This window comes from Rhododendron vialii, chromosome 5a (genome assembly GCF_030253575.1).
Source record: "Rhododendron vialii isolate Sample 1 chromosome 5a, ASM3025357v1".
NCBI lineage: Eukaryota > Viridiplantae > Streptophyta > Magnoliopsida > Ericales > Ericaceae > Rhododendron > Rhododendron vialii.
In genome coordinates, this window is record NC_080561.1 from 5,874,609 (window position 1) to 5,890,875 (window position 16,267).

Below are 16,267 nucleotides of genomic sequence, written 5' to 3' on the forward strand. Positions count from 1 at the left end.
TTGCAGTCACAACACCGTGCATATACAGCCAATCAAATAGGACAAAAACATTAGTAAGACAAGTGATACAGCATTGCACAGCAAACCTTCACCTATACAACGTTGTAATAGGCAATTAAAACACGCACCAATTAAATCAGGCAACCACACTGGTAGACGGTGAGTCAAAAAAGGAATAGCCAAATTCCAATATATATTTGGAAGAGGACTGGGAGAGGAGGAAAGTCTCTCAGGGTGAATTCCTACAGTTGTGGTGACCAAGAGCAATGGAGAGGAAGGTGGCCATAATCGGAGCCGGTATCAGCGGCCTTCTAGCCTGTAAATACGCTCTATCGAAGGGTAATCACCCGACAGTGTTCGAGGCTCAGAGCGGCCTCGGAGGGGTGTGGACTAAAACGGTAGAGATTACTAAGCTGCAGATTCCCAAACCGTTGTACCAGTTCTCCGATTTTCCGTGGCCAGATTCTGTCACAGAAGTCTTTCCTGACCAAAACCAAGTGTCAGAGTATATCGAGTCGTATGCTCGCCAGTTTGATTTGCTACACCACATCAGATTCGACACTAAAGTGGTCAGCATCGACTACGAAGGTGTATCATCAGAGGTGCAACAAGCATGGGCACTTTGGGGTGGAACAGGTGAACCATTTGACTCTAAAGGAGGAAAATGGTATATTACAATCCAAGACACCAAAAGCCTTTCTACAGAGGTATCTATCAATTTCTATCTACGTTACATGGACTTGAGTACGGGTATCAGGTCTAGGTGCCGGACTCGTCTAATTCTTACGTTAAAAACAGTGTATAAAACTCTCATTTGCGTATCTGAGTATTCGTAGTTTTGGAAGAAACTTAACTGGTAAATATGCGTTCTAATTAACTCTAGAATTAAGAGTATTGAATACATAACCCACATCTTGTTCAAGTATCAAGTGCCCGACACAGATACTTAATAGATTGTGAAAAGTCCATGTAACATAGTCCATCACAAATTGATTAATTCTAAATTCTAACAGAATGATTACCCTACGTTTTCATGCATGGTTATACATACAGGTTTGTCAATTTGATTTTGTGATAATATGTGTGGGAAGGTTCAGCGGGATTCCAAACATTCCAGAATTTCCTCAAGGCAAGGGTCCGGAAGTGTTTCAGGGAAAGGTTATACACTCCATGGATTACGCTGCCATGGATTACGCAACTGCTAAAGAATTGGTCAAAGGAAAGCAGGTCGCTGTTGTTGGACTCCAGAAATCGGCACTCGACATTGCAATGGAGTGCTCAACAGCAAATGGTGAGACCACGAGACCGTAATTTATCAGATACCGACTTTTAACAGAATCAACTTTTTGTTCACCATGAGACTAAATCAACTCTAAGCTTGATCATTCGATTTCGTTTCTTCCTTTCCATTCCCAAAGGTTTCAGTTTATTATCCTAATCACCTTATATTTTTTGTGGCTCACAGGGATGGATCTTCCCTGTTCTGTCATATACAGAACTGAGCACTGGAACATCCCTGATTTCCAGCCATGGGGAGTTCCCTTGGCATATATCTACCTTAATCGCTTCTCGGAGCTATCAATTCACAAGCCTGGTGAAGGGCCTCTACTTAGTCTTCTAGCCACATTGCTTTCTCCTGTGGTAACCTCTCTTTTTTCGAATTCATGCTACTTCCCAAGTGATAAATCTACTCCTATTTTTCATTAAGGAATCCTATTTGTCACACTAATTTGACAGAGATGGGCATTTTCAAAATTCGTCGAAAGTCATGTGAAACACAAGCTTAAGCTCGTGAAGTTTGGTATGGTGCCAAAACATAGTTTCCTACAAGAACTGAGTTCCTGCTTGACCTCAACAGTGCCCGATGACTTCTACAATAGGGTTGAGAAGGGAAGCATCAGATTGAAGAAAGCTCCAAGCTTTAGCTTTTGCAAAGAAGGTATTCTAATAGATGGCAAGACCGAAACTCTAAAGGCAGATTTGGTCATATTGGCTACCGGATTCAATGGTGTTAAAAAGCTTCAAGACATTTTCACCTCCCCATCCTTTCAGGACCTCATAGCCGGGTCACCTGATAAAACAGTTCCTCTCTACAGGTTAGCACTTGAAAATAAGGAAATGGTTTAGTAAATAGTAATGTAGTATATGTTCACAATAACTACAACATTTGGTAATTGAGTCTCAATTTGGAAGCTATACATTAACACAAACTTTTGTTTTAAAAGGGAATGCATTCACCCCCGAATTCCACAGCTTGCGGTCATTGGATTCTCGGAGAGTTTCGCGAATTTGTACACCTCGGAGATGAGGTGTCGGTGGCTAGCAGAGCTACTTGACGGCACATTCAAGCTACCCAGCATCAAAGAGATGGAAAAGGATATAGCAGAATGGGATGAATACATGAAGCAATACTCTGACAAAAACTACCGGAGATCTTGCATCGGTACCCGTCATATATGGTACAATGACCAACTCTGCAAGGACATGGGATGGAACTCAAAGAGGAAGAAGGGATTCATCGCTGAGTTGTTCGAGCCATACGGTCCGATGGACTATGCTTGTCCCTAAAGCTCAAGGTTTTTTCTAAATAAGGTTTTGGTGTGTAATGTCACTAGCAAGATTTGACAGACATTGTGGTGATGTTACCAACTACCAACTGTGTTTGAATAAAGTTAAGAGAACTGGAAATTCTGTTTCTAGTGACAAACAGAAACTCAAACCACCATGAATCACTCCAAAAGAATAGTATATACGCAGATAACTAGAGAATAAGCACTAAAAAACATTGAACATTATAAAATAAAAGAAGGGGAACGACATGCATCATATTTAGTAAACTTATCCAAGAGGAGTTTGGTACTTTAATTTTTTTTGATAACCGGATGTCCGGACCATAAAAACGCTCATCGACTTCTTGCATTATTCCTTATCACCAAATGCTCGAAATCTTGATTCCGTGGCAGTAAAGTTTTAATATTGTTAAATGGGATGCTCAGAAAGTTTCAAGAACACTCGTCAAAAAGAAAATTTTAAACTATGTCGAGAACAAGCACAACCTACTAAAATTTATGTGTAATCCAACATTTGAAATACCATCAATCCTGCAAGTTTGGCACACAACCATATGAAATCATCTCGGCTATCACACATCATCATTTAAAAATAGCAACTGTCTAAAGATGTAACTTAACACTTGTGTCTAGGCCAGAAAATCTATACTACTATATACTATAAGATCACCAGTTGGTGTCTTCCTTTTTTGAAGCTTTTTTTCTTACCTAAATTACCCGTAGTGTGTGCCACCATCTAGTTACTATTACATAAAGACTTGTAGCAGTTGTGTCCAATGATGTCCAGCATCAATACTATCGCAGAACAAGGTCAGGGAACAAGTAAACATATTTTGGGAATTTACCTCTGCAAAAAAATTCAAAACTTCAAGGACATGTTCTGCAAATTACCACAATTAAGCATATACAATGAGAGGGAGAATAGGTAAATAACACTCAAAAACAGATTTCAGTTAGCCTCTTGCAAATCATTCTGTATTGAAAGCTGTCAAATATGTAGTATCCAAAATTAAAAATTAAAAGTCAAATTTCTTTTTCATTGTGGAAGAAATGAAAAAAAAATCACTATAAGAAATTTGGTCTTTGGAGACGAATGAAAATCATCACAGACGTTTTTTTGTCACAAATGCATGTTTTTTTGTTACAATAGTATTGGAGTTTTTGGTCACCTATAGGTTGTCTCCGAAAGTCACCTGATGACGAAATCTGTTTTTCGTCACCTATAGTGCCTTTTGGTGACAAAATACCCAGGAAAAATGTCTTCGCACCCGGACTTTCGTGGCCTTCATATTACAACTCCATTCAGATAATGATAATGAAGTCAAAATTTCAGAAGAACTCTATGAATAACTCTGAGAATTTTCCGAATTTTCTCTACATGCGCCTGGTGAGAGCCTGAGCCACATATGCACCCACCCCAAAACCCGAGGTATCACAATTTCCACCATCGAACACTTGTTCGTTGAAAATCCAGCCGAGATTTGGAACTGTCTAACCCCGGAAACCAAAAGCAATTTCAAGGAAATCTTACTCGCCCGGCTTTTCAATAAGAAAGATTCGTCCGTCCTCTGGGATCTCTGTCACGCAGTGGGTGCCTTGGCGGTGTATGTCTTAATGGAAGACGAATAGCCTGAGTTTGAGTGCTATATCCGCTGCTAGTTGTCGGCGGAGGGTTTTGTCTCAGTTGCGTTCGACGCAGGTGTGGGTTATAGGATTCTTGATGATAACATCATCCTGGTTGACTCAATGATTCCGAGTATTGTGAAATATTTTATTGAAGGGTTTGGGCAGACTATAAAACACAGTTGCTTACGGTTTGTCTTGCCTACACCACGTCGGATTCAAAGAATCCGATTGTCCGCACTGCCACCGTCAAGGCATCGATAAGGTTGATCATTCATCCGTTGTCAAACGACGAAGATGAGTTAATCCTGTTGCTTAATGAAACAATGAATACACTTGAAAACTTTATAATAATCCAATTTGATGGGACAGGGTTAGCGTTTTTGAGCTTCAATAGATTGTGGAAAGCGCCTACAGGCTAGATTATTCTCCCCAAGAAACCTATAGGCACTTTCCACAATCTATTGAAGCTCAACAACACTAACCCTGTCCCATCAAATTCGATTGCTCAAAAGTATTCATTGTTCCATCAAGCAACAGGATCAACTCATTTTCGTCATCTGACAATGGATGAATGATCAACCTTATCGACGCCTTGACGGGCAGCAATACGGACAGTCAAATTCTTTGAATCCGACGTCGTGGGCAAGACAAACCATAAGCAACTTGTGTTTCATAGTCCCCCAAATGTAAAATATTTCACAATACCCGGAATCATTGAGTCAACCTTATCATCAAGAATCCTATAACCCACATCCGCGTCGAACACAACTAAGACAGAACCCTCTGCCGACAACCAGCAGCGAATATAGCACTCGAACTCTGGCCATTCGTCTTCCATTAAGACATACACCGCCAAGGCAACCACCCCGTGACAGAGATCCCGAAGGACGAACGGATCTTTCTCATCGAAAAGTCGGGCGAGTAAAATTTCCTTGAGATTGCTTTTGGTTTCCGGGGTCAGACGATTCCAAATCCCGGCCGGATTTTCAACAAACAAGCGTTCGATGGTAAAAAGTGAGAGACCTCGGGTTTTGGGGAGGGTGTATATGTGGCTCAGGCTTGCCAGGCGCATGCAGAGAAAATACGGGAAATTCTCAGATAGGTATTCGTAGAGCTTTTTGAATTTTCGACTTCATTATCATTATCTAAATGGAGTTGTAATATGAAGGCCACGAAGTCCTGGGTGCGAAGACATTTTTCTTACTTGGCTTTGCGACAGAGATGAAATTATTGTCCGCCATTGATGAGGGTTGGGGTTTCACGAGAGTTTAGAGAGAGAATTATTGTCCGCCATTGATGAGGGTTAGGGTTTCACGAGAGAGTGAGAGAGCGCGCGAGCTAATAGATGGCAATTCTTTTGCTTGAGGGTACAACTTGGTAGTGACGAGAGAAAGGTGAAAACTTTTGAGAGAGAGGGCTAAACCCTAACTTTCACTTCTTGAATCTTGAATTTGTTACAGAATCTACCCTAACTTTCGAAAAAATCTTCAAGCCAACTAAAGCCTATCTGACCCCAAAATGCCGGGCAACCCCATTAATTCCACTTGGTCCACTATTTTTTAATCTTGAAATTTATCGAGCTAAGTTAATTCCATGGAGATCATGTAATTATGGTAGCTTATATAGTCATCCAAGCTTTCACTTATGACGTTTCAAAAACTATGTTTACAGGCGACACGATGTAGGTGGGAGAAACTTAGTTATCTTTGGAGTTTTGCTTGGCCACGTTCCTACACAAGAAGGTTTTGTAGACTACAAAATCTATGAAGCACCGACACCTCCAGAGGTCGAAGTATCACGGTGTCAGGACACGAGGACATGCGGGGACACATATGGGACACGCCACGTGGTGTGTCCCATAATTTAATTTTAATTTTTTATGGGGACACGGGAGGGACACTGATGGGGACACGGTAGGGGCCAAATTGTAATTTTAAAAAAAATTTGGGACCAAACTATAATTTTAAAAAAAATTAGGGGTCAAATTGTATTTTTTAAAAAAATTGGGGCCAAATTGTAATTTTTAAAAAATTTCTGGGTGTCAAACTAAAATTATTTATTATTTAAATAAATAAATATACACATGGCATGTCCCCCGCCGTGTTCATGTCCCCATTTTTTTAGAATTCCCGTGTCTCGGTGTCCGTGTCCGTGTCGGTATCAATGCACCATGGTATAAAATCATTGGCTAGGAGTTGTATATATTTCTCTACTTTTGAAAACTTGAAAATATTGTGGGTTTTGTACTTGGACCATTTTTCTGTATTTTGGCTGTTATAAATGTAAATTAGAATGCTCTTGTATGTTTGCTACAGTGGAACAGGTTTTTATATTTGTAGTATTGAAAATGATGTAGGATGTTAATCCCCTGGCCGGTCAAGTATTACAAGCCTCACTGGGTTGGGTCGTGACAATGAGAACGAGTAAAATATTATAGAGAGGAAGAGACCCAAAAAACCAGTTTTATTTTTCACGTACTGGGTGTCTGAGGTTGAAGGAAGAGTTGATTTTATTCGGTGTGGTCAAAACCTCATAGGCTAAGGTGCACCATACTAACTCTAGCTAAATAGGACAATTCTTTCACCTCGAATTTGACCCTACTCACCATTTTTGAACGTGTAGAATCCATTATTCACCTTTGTTTTTTTTGTTCGATTTTGGTAGGCATTATTTTGTTTTTTTAAAAGAAGAGAAACGTGGGGAGAGGGATGTGGAGAGAGATAGACCCTTATCTGTTGATTATTTTTTCCATATACAAATAATAGATTAGCACATACACCCTTATCTGTTGATTTTTTTAAGGAAATATACAGAGAATAGATATTAAAACAGCTTTATTTGTAGAGTTTTTTGATATAGAAAGATACACTCAGTAGAGATACCCTTATATGTTGAATTTTTAAATATTGGCTACTGGGTTCAACGGTGTTGAAAAGCTTAGAGACATTTTCGCCTCCCCAACCTTTCAGGACCTCATAGCCGGGTCGCCAGATAAAACAGTTCCTCTCTACAGGTTAGTTTCGAAAATAAGGAACTAATGTACTAACTTCCTACATGTTCATAATAACTGCAACTTAACCAAATTTAGTCTCAATTTGAAAGCTAGATCATTACCAAAAAATAATAATAATAATTTGAAAGCTAGATATTAACACACTGCTGTTTTAAAAGGGAATGCGTTCAACCCCCAAATTCCACTGCTTGCGGTCATTGGGTTCTCAGAGAGGATTGCGAATTTGTACACCTCAGAGACAAGGTGTCGGTGGCTAGCAGAGCTTCTTGACGGCAAATTCAAACTACCCAGCATTAAAAAGATGGAAAAAGATATAGCCAAATGGGATGAATATAGGAAGCGGTACTCTGACAAAAACTACCGGAGATCTTGCATCGGTGCCCTTCATATATGGTACAATGACCAGCTCTGCAAGGACATGGGCTACGTTACATGGACTTGAGTACGGGTATCAGGTCTAGGTGTCAGACTTGTTTAATTCTTTCGTCAAAAACACTGTATATAAAACTCTCATTTGCGTATCTACAAGTATTCATTGGAAGAAACTTGACTGGTAAATATGCATTCTAATTAACTCTTGAATTAAGAGTATTGAATACATAACCCACATCCTGTTCAAGTATCGAGTGTCGACACAGATACTTAATAGATTGTGAAAAGTCCATGTAACATAGGACATGGGATGGAACCCGAAGAGAAAGAAAGGATTTGTAGCCGAGTTGTTCGAGCCTTGTGATCCGACGGACTATGTTTGTCCCTAAAGCTCAAGGTTTTCTAACTAAGGTGTTAATGTGGTAATACCAGTAGCAAGACTTGCAGACGTTGTGTTGATGTTACCAACTACCAACAGCTATGTTTCAATAAAGTTGGAGAAGGAAATTCTGTTTCTAGTGACAAATAGAGATTCAAACCACCATGAATTCCCTTCAAAATACTAGTACAACCAGATAATTAGAGAATAAGCAATAAAAATTGATGATGCTATAAAGATAGATATTCCTCAATTAACATCTCTGTTAGCAAGAATCTCTAAAGTAGTTCAACGATCGTGCGTATGTATGGGGGTGTGATTACTAAGGCTCTACCAAAATTACAAGCAATAACAATTGATAACCAAAAAGTGTGCATCAGCAGACTGGAGTAAATCATCCAATAGCATTACTCACCATTTAGGCTGGAACTAAGGCTCGCAGTAATAGTCTGAGTGGCTGATGATGAGCGATAGAGACCTGATTCGCCCCATCTCAATCGAAATGCTGTACATTGAAGAAGGGTAGCAAGTTATACAGCCAAGATCAATATTTAGAGACAAATTGAGCTCTTAAAAATACTAATAAAGACAAAAATGAAACTGAGAGACACTCCTTAACACAAAATCTATGTTAGTTCTGTTCTGCCAGATGGAAATATTTCCTTCTAACAAGGGTGCTATGCAGAAATTGGTTACTGAACTAAATCTAGTAGTTCTAGGTGTTGAAGAGACTTCTCCTCTGAATTGCAAATCCTTTCTGGGTTCCAGGCTTACCAGCTAAACCTTAAGTCAAACTAGACTAGTTAGATCCAATGAAATACTCCCTCAAATTAATTGGTCTATGTTTCTGTCAAGGCATCCAACTCAACCAATTGGCAATGAGCGGATTGGCGGTCCGGGCTCATATACTAGTTTTGGAGGTTATAATTTAGCGATATGGGATAAGCTCTAACATTCTCCCCCATGTGCGGCCCATGACCTGCACGTGGAGAGGTAAACAAAGGATCCACTAACATAGGGATCACAAAGAACAACAAAATAAGGTGCGCTTAAGGCACAAACAACGGGACAATCAATCAAGAGAGTCTTGTCTAAGACCCTGCGAACGCCTAGCTCTAATACCATGTTAAAGCATCCAACTCAAAACCAATTGACAATGATGAGTGGACTGTGGAGTGGCCGTCTAGGCTCATATACTAATTTTTGAGTTCATAATTAACCAATGTGGAACAAGCTCTAACAGCTTCCATGCTTCAAACACAGATTCAACTAACTTTAGTACCCATTCCCACCCCTTCTCAAAAACACACACACAAAAAAAAAAAAAACCCAGCTCATAGTTCACAAGGACAGATGGCTTAGAAACTCATATGCAGGTTGTCAATTGAAAGTTTGCCTAGAAGTTATGAGACGAAACAAAGGGAAAGAATTTTCAGGTAGAAATTACACTCAAGTAGAATAGAATGAAACCCATTAAGACAAACAAATTACACGCAGGCTTAAGCATCACTACACAATAGGAATTAGGAATTAACAGCAGTCCTCTAACATCTGACAGTCGGATCAATTTATCGCTGGATGTATCCTTCATTTGATTTAGTTGTTTATTTGTCTTTAGGGGTGCAATATGTCTTTTGTCAGTTGTATTAGTTGCCCCCGGTAGGTTGTATCATTCAGTTATTAATGAATTTCTATCGTGTTCCAAACAAAAAAAAAAAAGATAAAAGAAAAAAGCTGACCTCAGGTCTCTTTAACTCCTCATGCAGAAACCACCACGGACCATTTTTTGACGATAATCTGAAAATGTAAGAGGAACAACATCAATACATGTAAAAATGTAGAAAAGAGGAGGAAACTAGGGAGGACGGGACCAAGAACTATACTGTGTTGGTGGAAGCTGCAATAAAAGACAGCGCAATACTTTGATCAAATTCAAGAGACTATGGACTCGACATAATATAAAACAGTTACCTGATGTATCCTGCTGCCGTACGTAAAGCCATAAAAAGAGTCAAGCCGGACCACACACCGGGGAGACCAAAAACGGAAGGAATGTATAGAAGGTAAGCAGAAGATATTGCCCCCACCATCATCTATAACGCGTTAAAGATGTTAACAGAAGCCATTACTCAATATTGACAACCAGCTAATAGAATCTCAGATAAAAAAAATTCATAAGTTTACCATGGAACAAGCAGCATACGGGAAGTCTGAAACACCATAATGGAGACCATCAAAAATAAAAGCTAGAGCATTAACAGGTTGACTGGCACTGACAAACTGCACATATGCAGTTACATCAGATAAGAAAGATGCTATCATTTCCCCCTTCAGATAAAACTGAGAAAAATTGAATAGGACAATAAGGTAGGAAAACATACCAACACCCCAGTTCTAACAACTGCTAATACTTCAGCATCCTTGGTAAACAAGGTGGCCAAAGAACCGAAAGATACACCCAAAATAGCAGCCAAGGAAACTCCTGTGAGCCACCCTATCTGCAAAAAACAAGTGAATATATCTAGAAGAATTCTCGAGAGAAATGCAGCTTTAACACAAGGAACTACCTAAGTAAACATAAAATCAGTACAGTAGTTCGTAGCATAATGCCAAACCATAATGGAAAGGCATAGAAAAATGACGAACCTTTAACACAAAGTTTGTAACCTCCCTCAAAGTTCTGTAATCGCCTTTTGATAAAGAACTTGCAATCAAAGTCTACAAGAAACAAAATTAACTGTCAAATAAACCCTGTAGGGACAAAAGCTGGAATGACTTGGGAGTATCGAAGTGAACCGCTAATGTCAGATGCAAAAATAGACTCAAGCAGGGGAAGAACCATTCTGCCTACAAATCATAAAGTTGCATCTAACCCATAAAACCATGCATATTGGACTTCTTGATGATGATTCCCATTGTATTAAGCTATTAAGCTGTATCAGCATCGACAAACAGTGTCCTAACCCATATCATATGACTAGAGTAGTTTCAATGAGACAATGAGAGTCCAGACAATTGGAAATGTATTGGTAGACCATATCATATATCTCTTCAAAAAAGGATTCTTATACCTGACTAGATGCAGCCAGTGCATCTGTGAGGAGAGATACAGCCAACCATACTTGTAAGCATATTTGGTGAGCAGCCATAGCTACTGGACCTTGACGGGCAGCCATTGAAGTCCCTAGTGTCAATGTTACAAGAACAGCAAGAGTTCTACCGAGAAGAAAACCACCTACAGAAGCAAAGAATGTGTAAAAAAGTGCAATGTTGACAAAACAGGATCACAAAGAATTCATGTCAATGTTTATTTATACCAGCATTATAAATCCATAATCTCAATATGAAATTGATGACTATAATCACAATAAATGACAAAGCAAAAACGTGAACTGTCAGATGCATGCAGCTAAATTTGCACCACAGCAGCAGTATCACGAAAGAACTCTCACCAGATTTTATATAACCCCCAAATTGCAGATTTTTCAACTTTGGAGGCAATAATACAGCTCTCTTACTCAAATGCCAAATCATTGAGACGGTAACAATGTATCTGAACCATAAGATATATTCCATGGTCAATTACTCAATGAAACATAAGGAAAACTGGAAAGAGAATAAATAAGGAACATACGTACTGAGAGATAACAGTGGAAATCGCTGCTCCAATCACACCGAACCGAAAATAATACATGAGTATGGGAAACAGAAATATAGCACAAAAATTACCAACACCTGCAAAGAGGACAACTGAGTCAATCATGGATACAGGAGCAAAAGGAAATTCCAAACACAAACAACATGGTTACCAGTGATTGATAGCAGGAAGAAATTAACAGGACAAGGAAATCGAAATGACAAAACTGCTCCAGCAAGCATTATTCCAGCAATCAATTGCTACCTTGCTACCTAAATGTCAAAGCCATCAGAAACTATTCTCATATTGGAAGCAAGATAGATGAGTTTTGCTTCTGTTCCCTGAAGCCATTAAATCACATCCGATACCTAGGACCATACTTTCACAATCTTTGTGGCATCATGGCTGCTTTAAGACAACTACCCAGAAGTAAACAGGAGCCCTCACTTTGACAACTATACCTTTCTAAAATGAGAGGAACATAGTTATAGGCCATTTTCCAGAACTGGAAGTGTGAGCAAAAATTCTCATCCATTACCCAACTTTGACAGATGGTTCACATGGACAGAACTGGTAGATATTCAGCCCTCACTTCGCCCATCCTTTTATACACTAGCATGAGTTAGAGTGTAAATTCCCAGTCCCATACCCAAATTTGAGAAATGTTACACCTATTCAGAACTAGCAGATATTCATCCTTGTATAATGTGCAACAATAAAAAAAATGATGTCAACGTCTTTTTTGGAAACTGTTTTGCTTTCCAATGAGTGAGATATATGTGCATCTACATTCCCAAAAGCTAGGATACAATAGTTGAACAATTTTAAAATATTTAAACATACATGACGCAACACCGAAAACGTCCGCGGATGGAAATAAAACAGAAGCTGATCCAGAGAACTGGCTACCAGGTGGCCAGTGATGACGGTAAGCATGCATTTTCTAAATTCAACGTTATGAGAAAACCATAGCATTATAGCAACAAGCAATAACAAATAAAAAAAATTCAGTAAGATAAAGGAAAATGAAGGCATTAACGACCTTTGAAAACAGGGAGTTAGTGTCCAAAACAATTACATCTCAACAAAATCTCTATGCTCTATTACTTAATTCCATGCACATGGAAGCATGCAAAATTAATTGTAGAATTCATAATTATATGCATATACAGCATAAACCCAACACTTGCCTAGACATAACACAGGTGTTTTTGTATCCTTAAAACCACGGAACACGCCTTGAAGAGCTAGGGAAACTACAACCGCAGGAGCACCAAGCGCTCTGAGAGAAAGAAATCGCTTTGCTGGAGAACGCATGGAGGAATCCTGTTTAAAAGACCAGACTTATTATCCAAATACAAAAACCTCTTAGTAAAAGGACTGTCATGTACATGAAAATCATACAGGGAGAACGAGAGATGAGAGGGAGAGACAGACAAACAGAAGGAACGGGAGAGAGGGAGGTGAAAACATATAAGACGTCATGACATGCCACTTTAAAAAAATTATGAGAGCTCTGAAAAGCTATGTTCTGGAAAAAGGAAACTGGTTATATTAAACCGCCAGTCCGCCACTAACTCATCCATGGACCTAATGGCCCACAACTCTACATCAATAAAGACAAAATCAAATCCAGTATATAGAGGTCTAATTCTTGCACTTCAAACTTAGCCTCAAGTATCAACTATGGGAAGACCCTTTGCATGAATGACTTATTTTCTCTACGCAATAGAAAAATGCATGTTTGAAACTAATTAGCAACCAGCATCCAAAACCAAATTTGGACGTTTCAGTATCTAAACTCCAGAGGTCATGCATAAGACAAAGCTGAATGATCAACTACTCCTTTCCGTAAGCCAATCTAACAGGGATGAAAATTGAGGCTTTGTTGGCCATAACGCCGAGTACCAATCCCAAGCTAGGGCATTCCACTTATTGGCATTCCATGAAGCATACTCACGAAGCAAACTACCCAATCCCAAGTAGCAGAAATCACCTTTATTGGAAGGTCAATTGATATCATAAATAACACAAAATATATAGAGCTTACCGGTGGTATTCCCATCAAGGTCAGAAAAAATCCAGATCCCAAATACAAGGCCAAAGCCTCAATGATACCAATGACAACAGCTAAAAATAGTGCCGTAGACACGGAGGATAGTTGGTGCCGGGTATCTATCCCATCAAAAGGTTTACCATTGCCACTTTCATGCTGACGACCATCATCTGTAAGAAATGTGTCTCAAATTAGACATTAGAGTGACAAGCAATTATACCAAACACAAGAACGCTACCTGAAGTGGAAATTCTGCTGGCACTTTTTGAAATATCTTCAGCCACGAAAGATGTAGCAACACTGAGGAGAGGAATATTAAATAGCTTCGAAATAATGTTAAAGATTGACATGGAAACACCAGCTGACGCCAACTCCACAGAGCCTACAGATACAACACGAAGTGTAGAGATCTGAAGATCGCAATATCCACTCAAGTATACTGTCTGATCAACACAAACAATTGAAGCAGTAATCCAGCAGCATACCGACCTATGCGTTGAACAAGTACTAGGCAACCAAGAATCATGCTCATAGAATGAGAATAGCCAAAATGTAGACTGAGATAAATATGGTAAAAACAAGCAATCAGGTTATACTGAATAAAAATTCATGTAGCCTATCCTAAATAGACAGGGTGGCACAAGAAACAGCGGGTTTCTAGACACACATCCATCCCCGAAAAGAAAAATGACAGACAGAAAAGCAATGGAGCAGCTAAAATCGCCTCTCCAACCATCAAAAACCAGCTTCGAAAATTAAACATAAAACATAACTCCTTACCCAATCTACCAATATATGCTGTCTCCATCAATTGTGTCAATGGCTCAATAGCCTGTCCGGCAATCGCTGGCAAAGAAAGCATTAGAAGCTCGCGTTTCACACTCTGAACATGTGGTTTCACACCCTCCGTGAGCTCCCTGTAAACAAAGCAAGGAACATGATGACTTGTACCTAAGAATCAAAATTTGATAAAACCATCCCCGGCCCACATTAAAATTTCCATCAAAGGAGTGGGAAGATCACAATAAAAGTAAAAGAAAAACATGTTTTGAACAGTAGGTAGTGCCATAAATGAAAAAGCAGCATGGTGGGGCTGAAGGTCTTACAAAGATCTTTCCATTGAACTCGTTAGGTGGTGTTCGTCCATCGTAGAACTCTCATCCACATAAGAAGAAGACTCCACCCCATAATCTGAACTCAATTGATTTTTCACCACAGCAAAATTGCTCCTTCTTTGACAAGACAATCTCGAGGATATGTGCCGAAAAACAGAACCATGGCTCAATCTGTTCCTACCAACTAATGCAACAAAGTTACAACATCCCCTCGGCTGTCCCGAACGGTCTGACCTTGTCACCCGGTTGACAGTGTTCCATTCGCTACTCGTACTTATCAGTTCACTAGAGAGTGAACCACCAGTGAGTTGCGCCGCAGTCATAGTCGCAAATCGGTGTTCGTAATCTTTGCAGTCAAATGAGTAGTCCCCGCAGATGACTACACATGTCCAATGAACATGTCAGAACCTAAGCTTACAATTTAGGCGATCAAAGTAACATAGATGAATGGTCCTTCTATCAGAAACCCACTGGGCTTTCGTTAAGCTAAATAAAATGACAAAATAACAAAAACTCCAATACACTTTTAACACTTTTCAATACACTTTTTCAACCCCAACAAAAGCCCATTGGGCTCGTTTTAGCGTTTTCCCATAGATGAGAGCCGTAAAAAAGGAACAAGTACCACGTACCGTTTACAATTCAAGACTAACAAAACAACTCAAAAACATCATTGAATCTTTTTACCATTTGTAGTGTGATATGTGTCATGTGTCTATATGCAATAGCAGCAATAGGTACTATTTCAAAAAAAATCGTATTTTGGCTTATGCTTGTGTTAGGGACGCAAAAAGAACCAAGTAATTCTAAGGGTACCCTGAATTGCGCCAAGAACTGAAATATACTGAATTCCAAAATCAAAGGGAAGAAGAAAATTCTTGAATATCAAGGTTTATCAAACTTCGGGGGAAAAAAGGGTACAAGAAAATTCTTGAATATCAGGGTTTATGCAGCAGCAACAACAACAACAAAAAAAATGCAAGAAGTTTGCTGGGAAAGGATAAGAAGAAGAAGAAGAAGAAGGGGAGAGGGAGAGAGAGAGAGAGAGAGAACCTTTTCTTGATGGGAAATTGGCAACTTTCCGGTTGGGTTCATGAGGTTTGCGAGAGAGAAGTTGTGAAGGAATGGTCCAGTTCCACCAAAACCGTATGCAGAGGCGGTGGGTTTTGGGTTAACGAAAGATGACGAGGCGTCCCGGGCTGCCTTGCTCGGTTAAAGAAAGGAAAATAGTACAGGGGTCTGTTTGCATGACAGTCCTATGGTACACACCTCTTCTTAGGGATGTACCATACACACCATAATTTTAAACCTTTGAATTTAAAAGTGAATAATTCGGACCACTCATTTATTAAATCAATTACTAAAATGAAAAATAGCTTAGCAGGTTACCATAGCTTTGTTTGGAACGGACAGTCCTATGATACACATCCCTTGTTAGGGGTGTACCATACGCACAATAATTTTAAACCTTTGGATTTAAAAGTGAATAATTCGGACCA

At 39.4% G+C, this 16,267-nt stretch overlaps 2 protein-coding genes across 6 annotated transcripts; one reads left to right on the forward strand and one right to left on the reverse strand.

Moving 5' to 3' along the window:
• Window positions 1-55: 55 nt before the first annotated feature.
• LOC131325546 (probable flavin-containing monooxygenase 1) lies at window positions 56-2,707 on the forward strand. The gene is made up of 5 exons (XM_058357862.1): window positions 56-707; window positions 1,054-1,291; window positions 1,466-1,641; window positions 1,738-2,096; window positions 2,226-2,707. The coding sequence occupies exons 1-5, from the start codon at window positions 267-269 to the stop codon at window positions 2,566-2,568; spliced, it is 1,557 nt and encodes a 518-aa protein (XP_058213845.1). The 5' UTR covers window positions 56-266; the 3' UTR covers window positions 2,569-2,707.
• Window positions 1,969-15,963, reverse strand: LOC131325544 (protein DETOXIFICATION 45, chloroplastic-like). 5 transcript variants are annotated; one of them, XR_009199736.1, is made up of 16 exons: window positions 15,822-15,963; window positions 14,760-15,147; window positions 14,434-14,570; window positions 13,892-14,035; window positions 13,648-13,823; window positions 12,788-12,923; window positions 11,599-11,695; window positions 11,413-11,513; window positions 11,032-11,195; window positions 10,607-10,678; window positions 10,342-10,458; window positions 10,145-10,240; window positions 9,932-10,053; window positions 9,700-9,757; window positions 8,376-8,465; window positions 1,969-2,071 (listed from the first exon to the last, which is right to left on the reverse strand). XR_009199736.1 is itself a non-coding variant. In XM_058357860.1 (15 exons), exons 2-15 carry the CDS (start codon window positions 15,089-15,091, stop codon window positions 8,454-8,456), a joined length of 1,764 nt encoding a protein of 587 aa, XP_058213843.1. In that variant the 5' UTR covers window positions 15,092-15,147; window positions 15,822-15,963; the 3' UTR covers window positions 8,172-8,453. The 5 variants fall into 5 exon arrangements, 1 of the variants encoding a protein (XP_058213843.1); XR_009199734.1 differs by lacking the exon at window positions 1,969-2,071 and adding an exon at window positions 3,055-3,417; XR_009199735.1 differs by lacking the exon at window positions 1,969-2,071 and adding an exon at window positions 3,055-3,450.
• Between the last annotated feature and the right edge of the window lie 304 nt (window positions 15,964-16,267).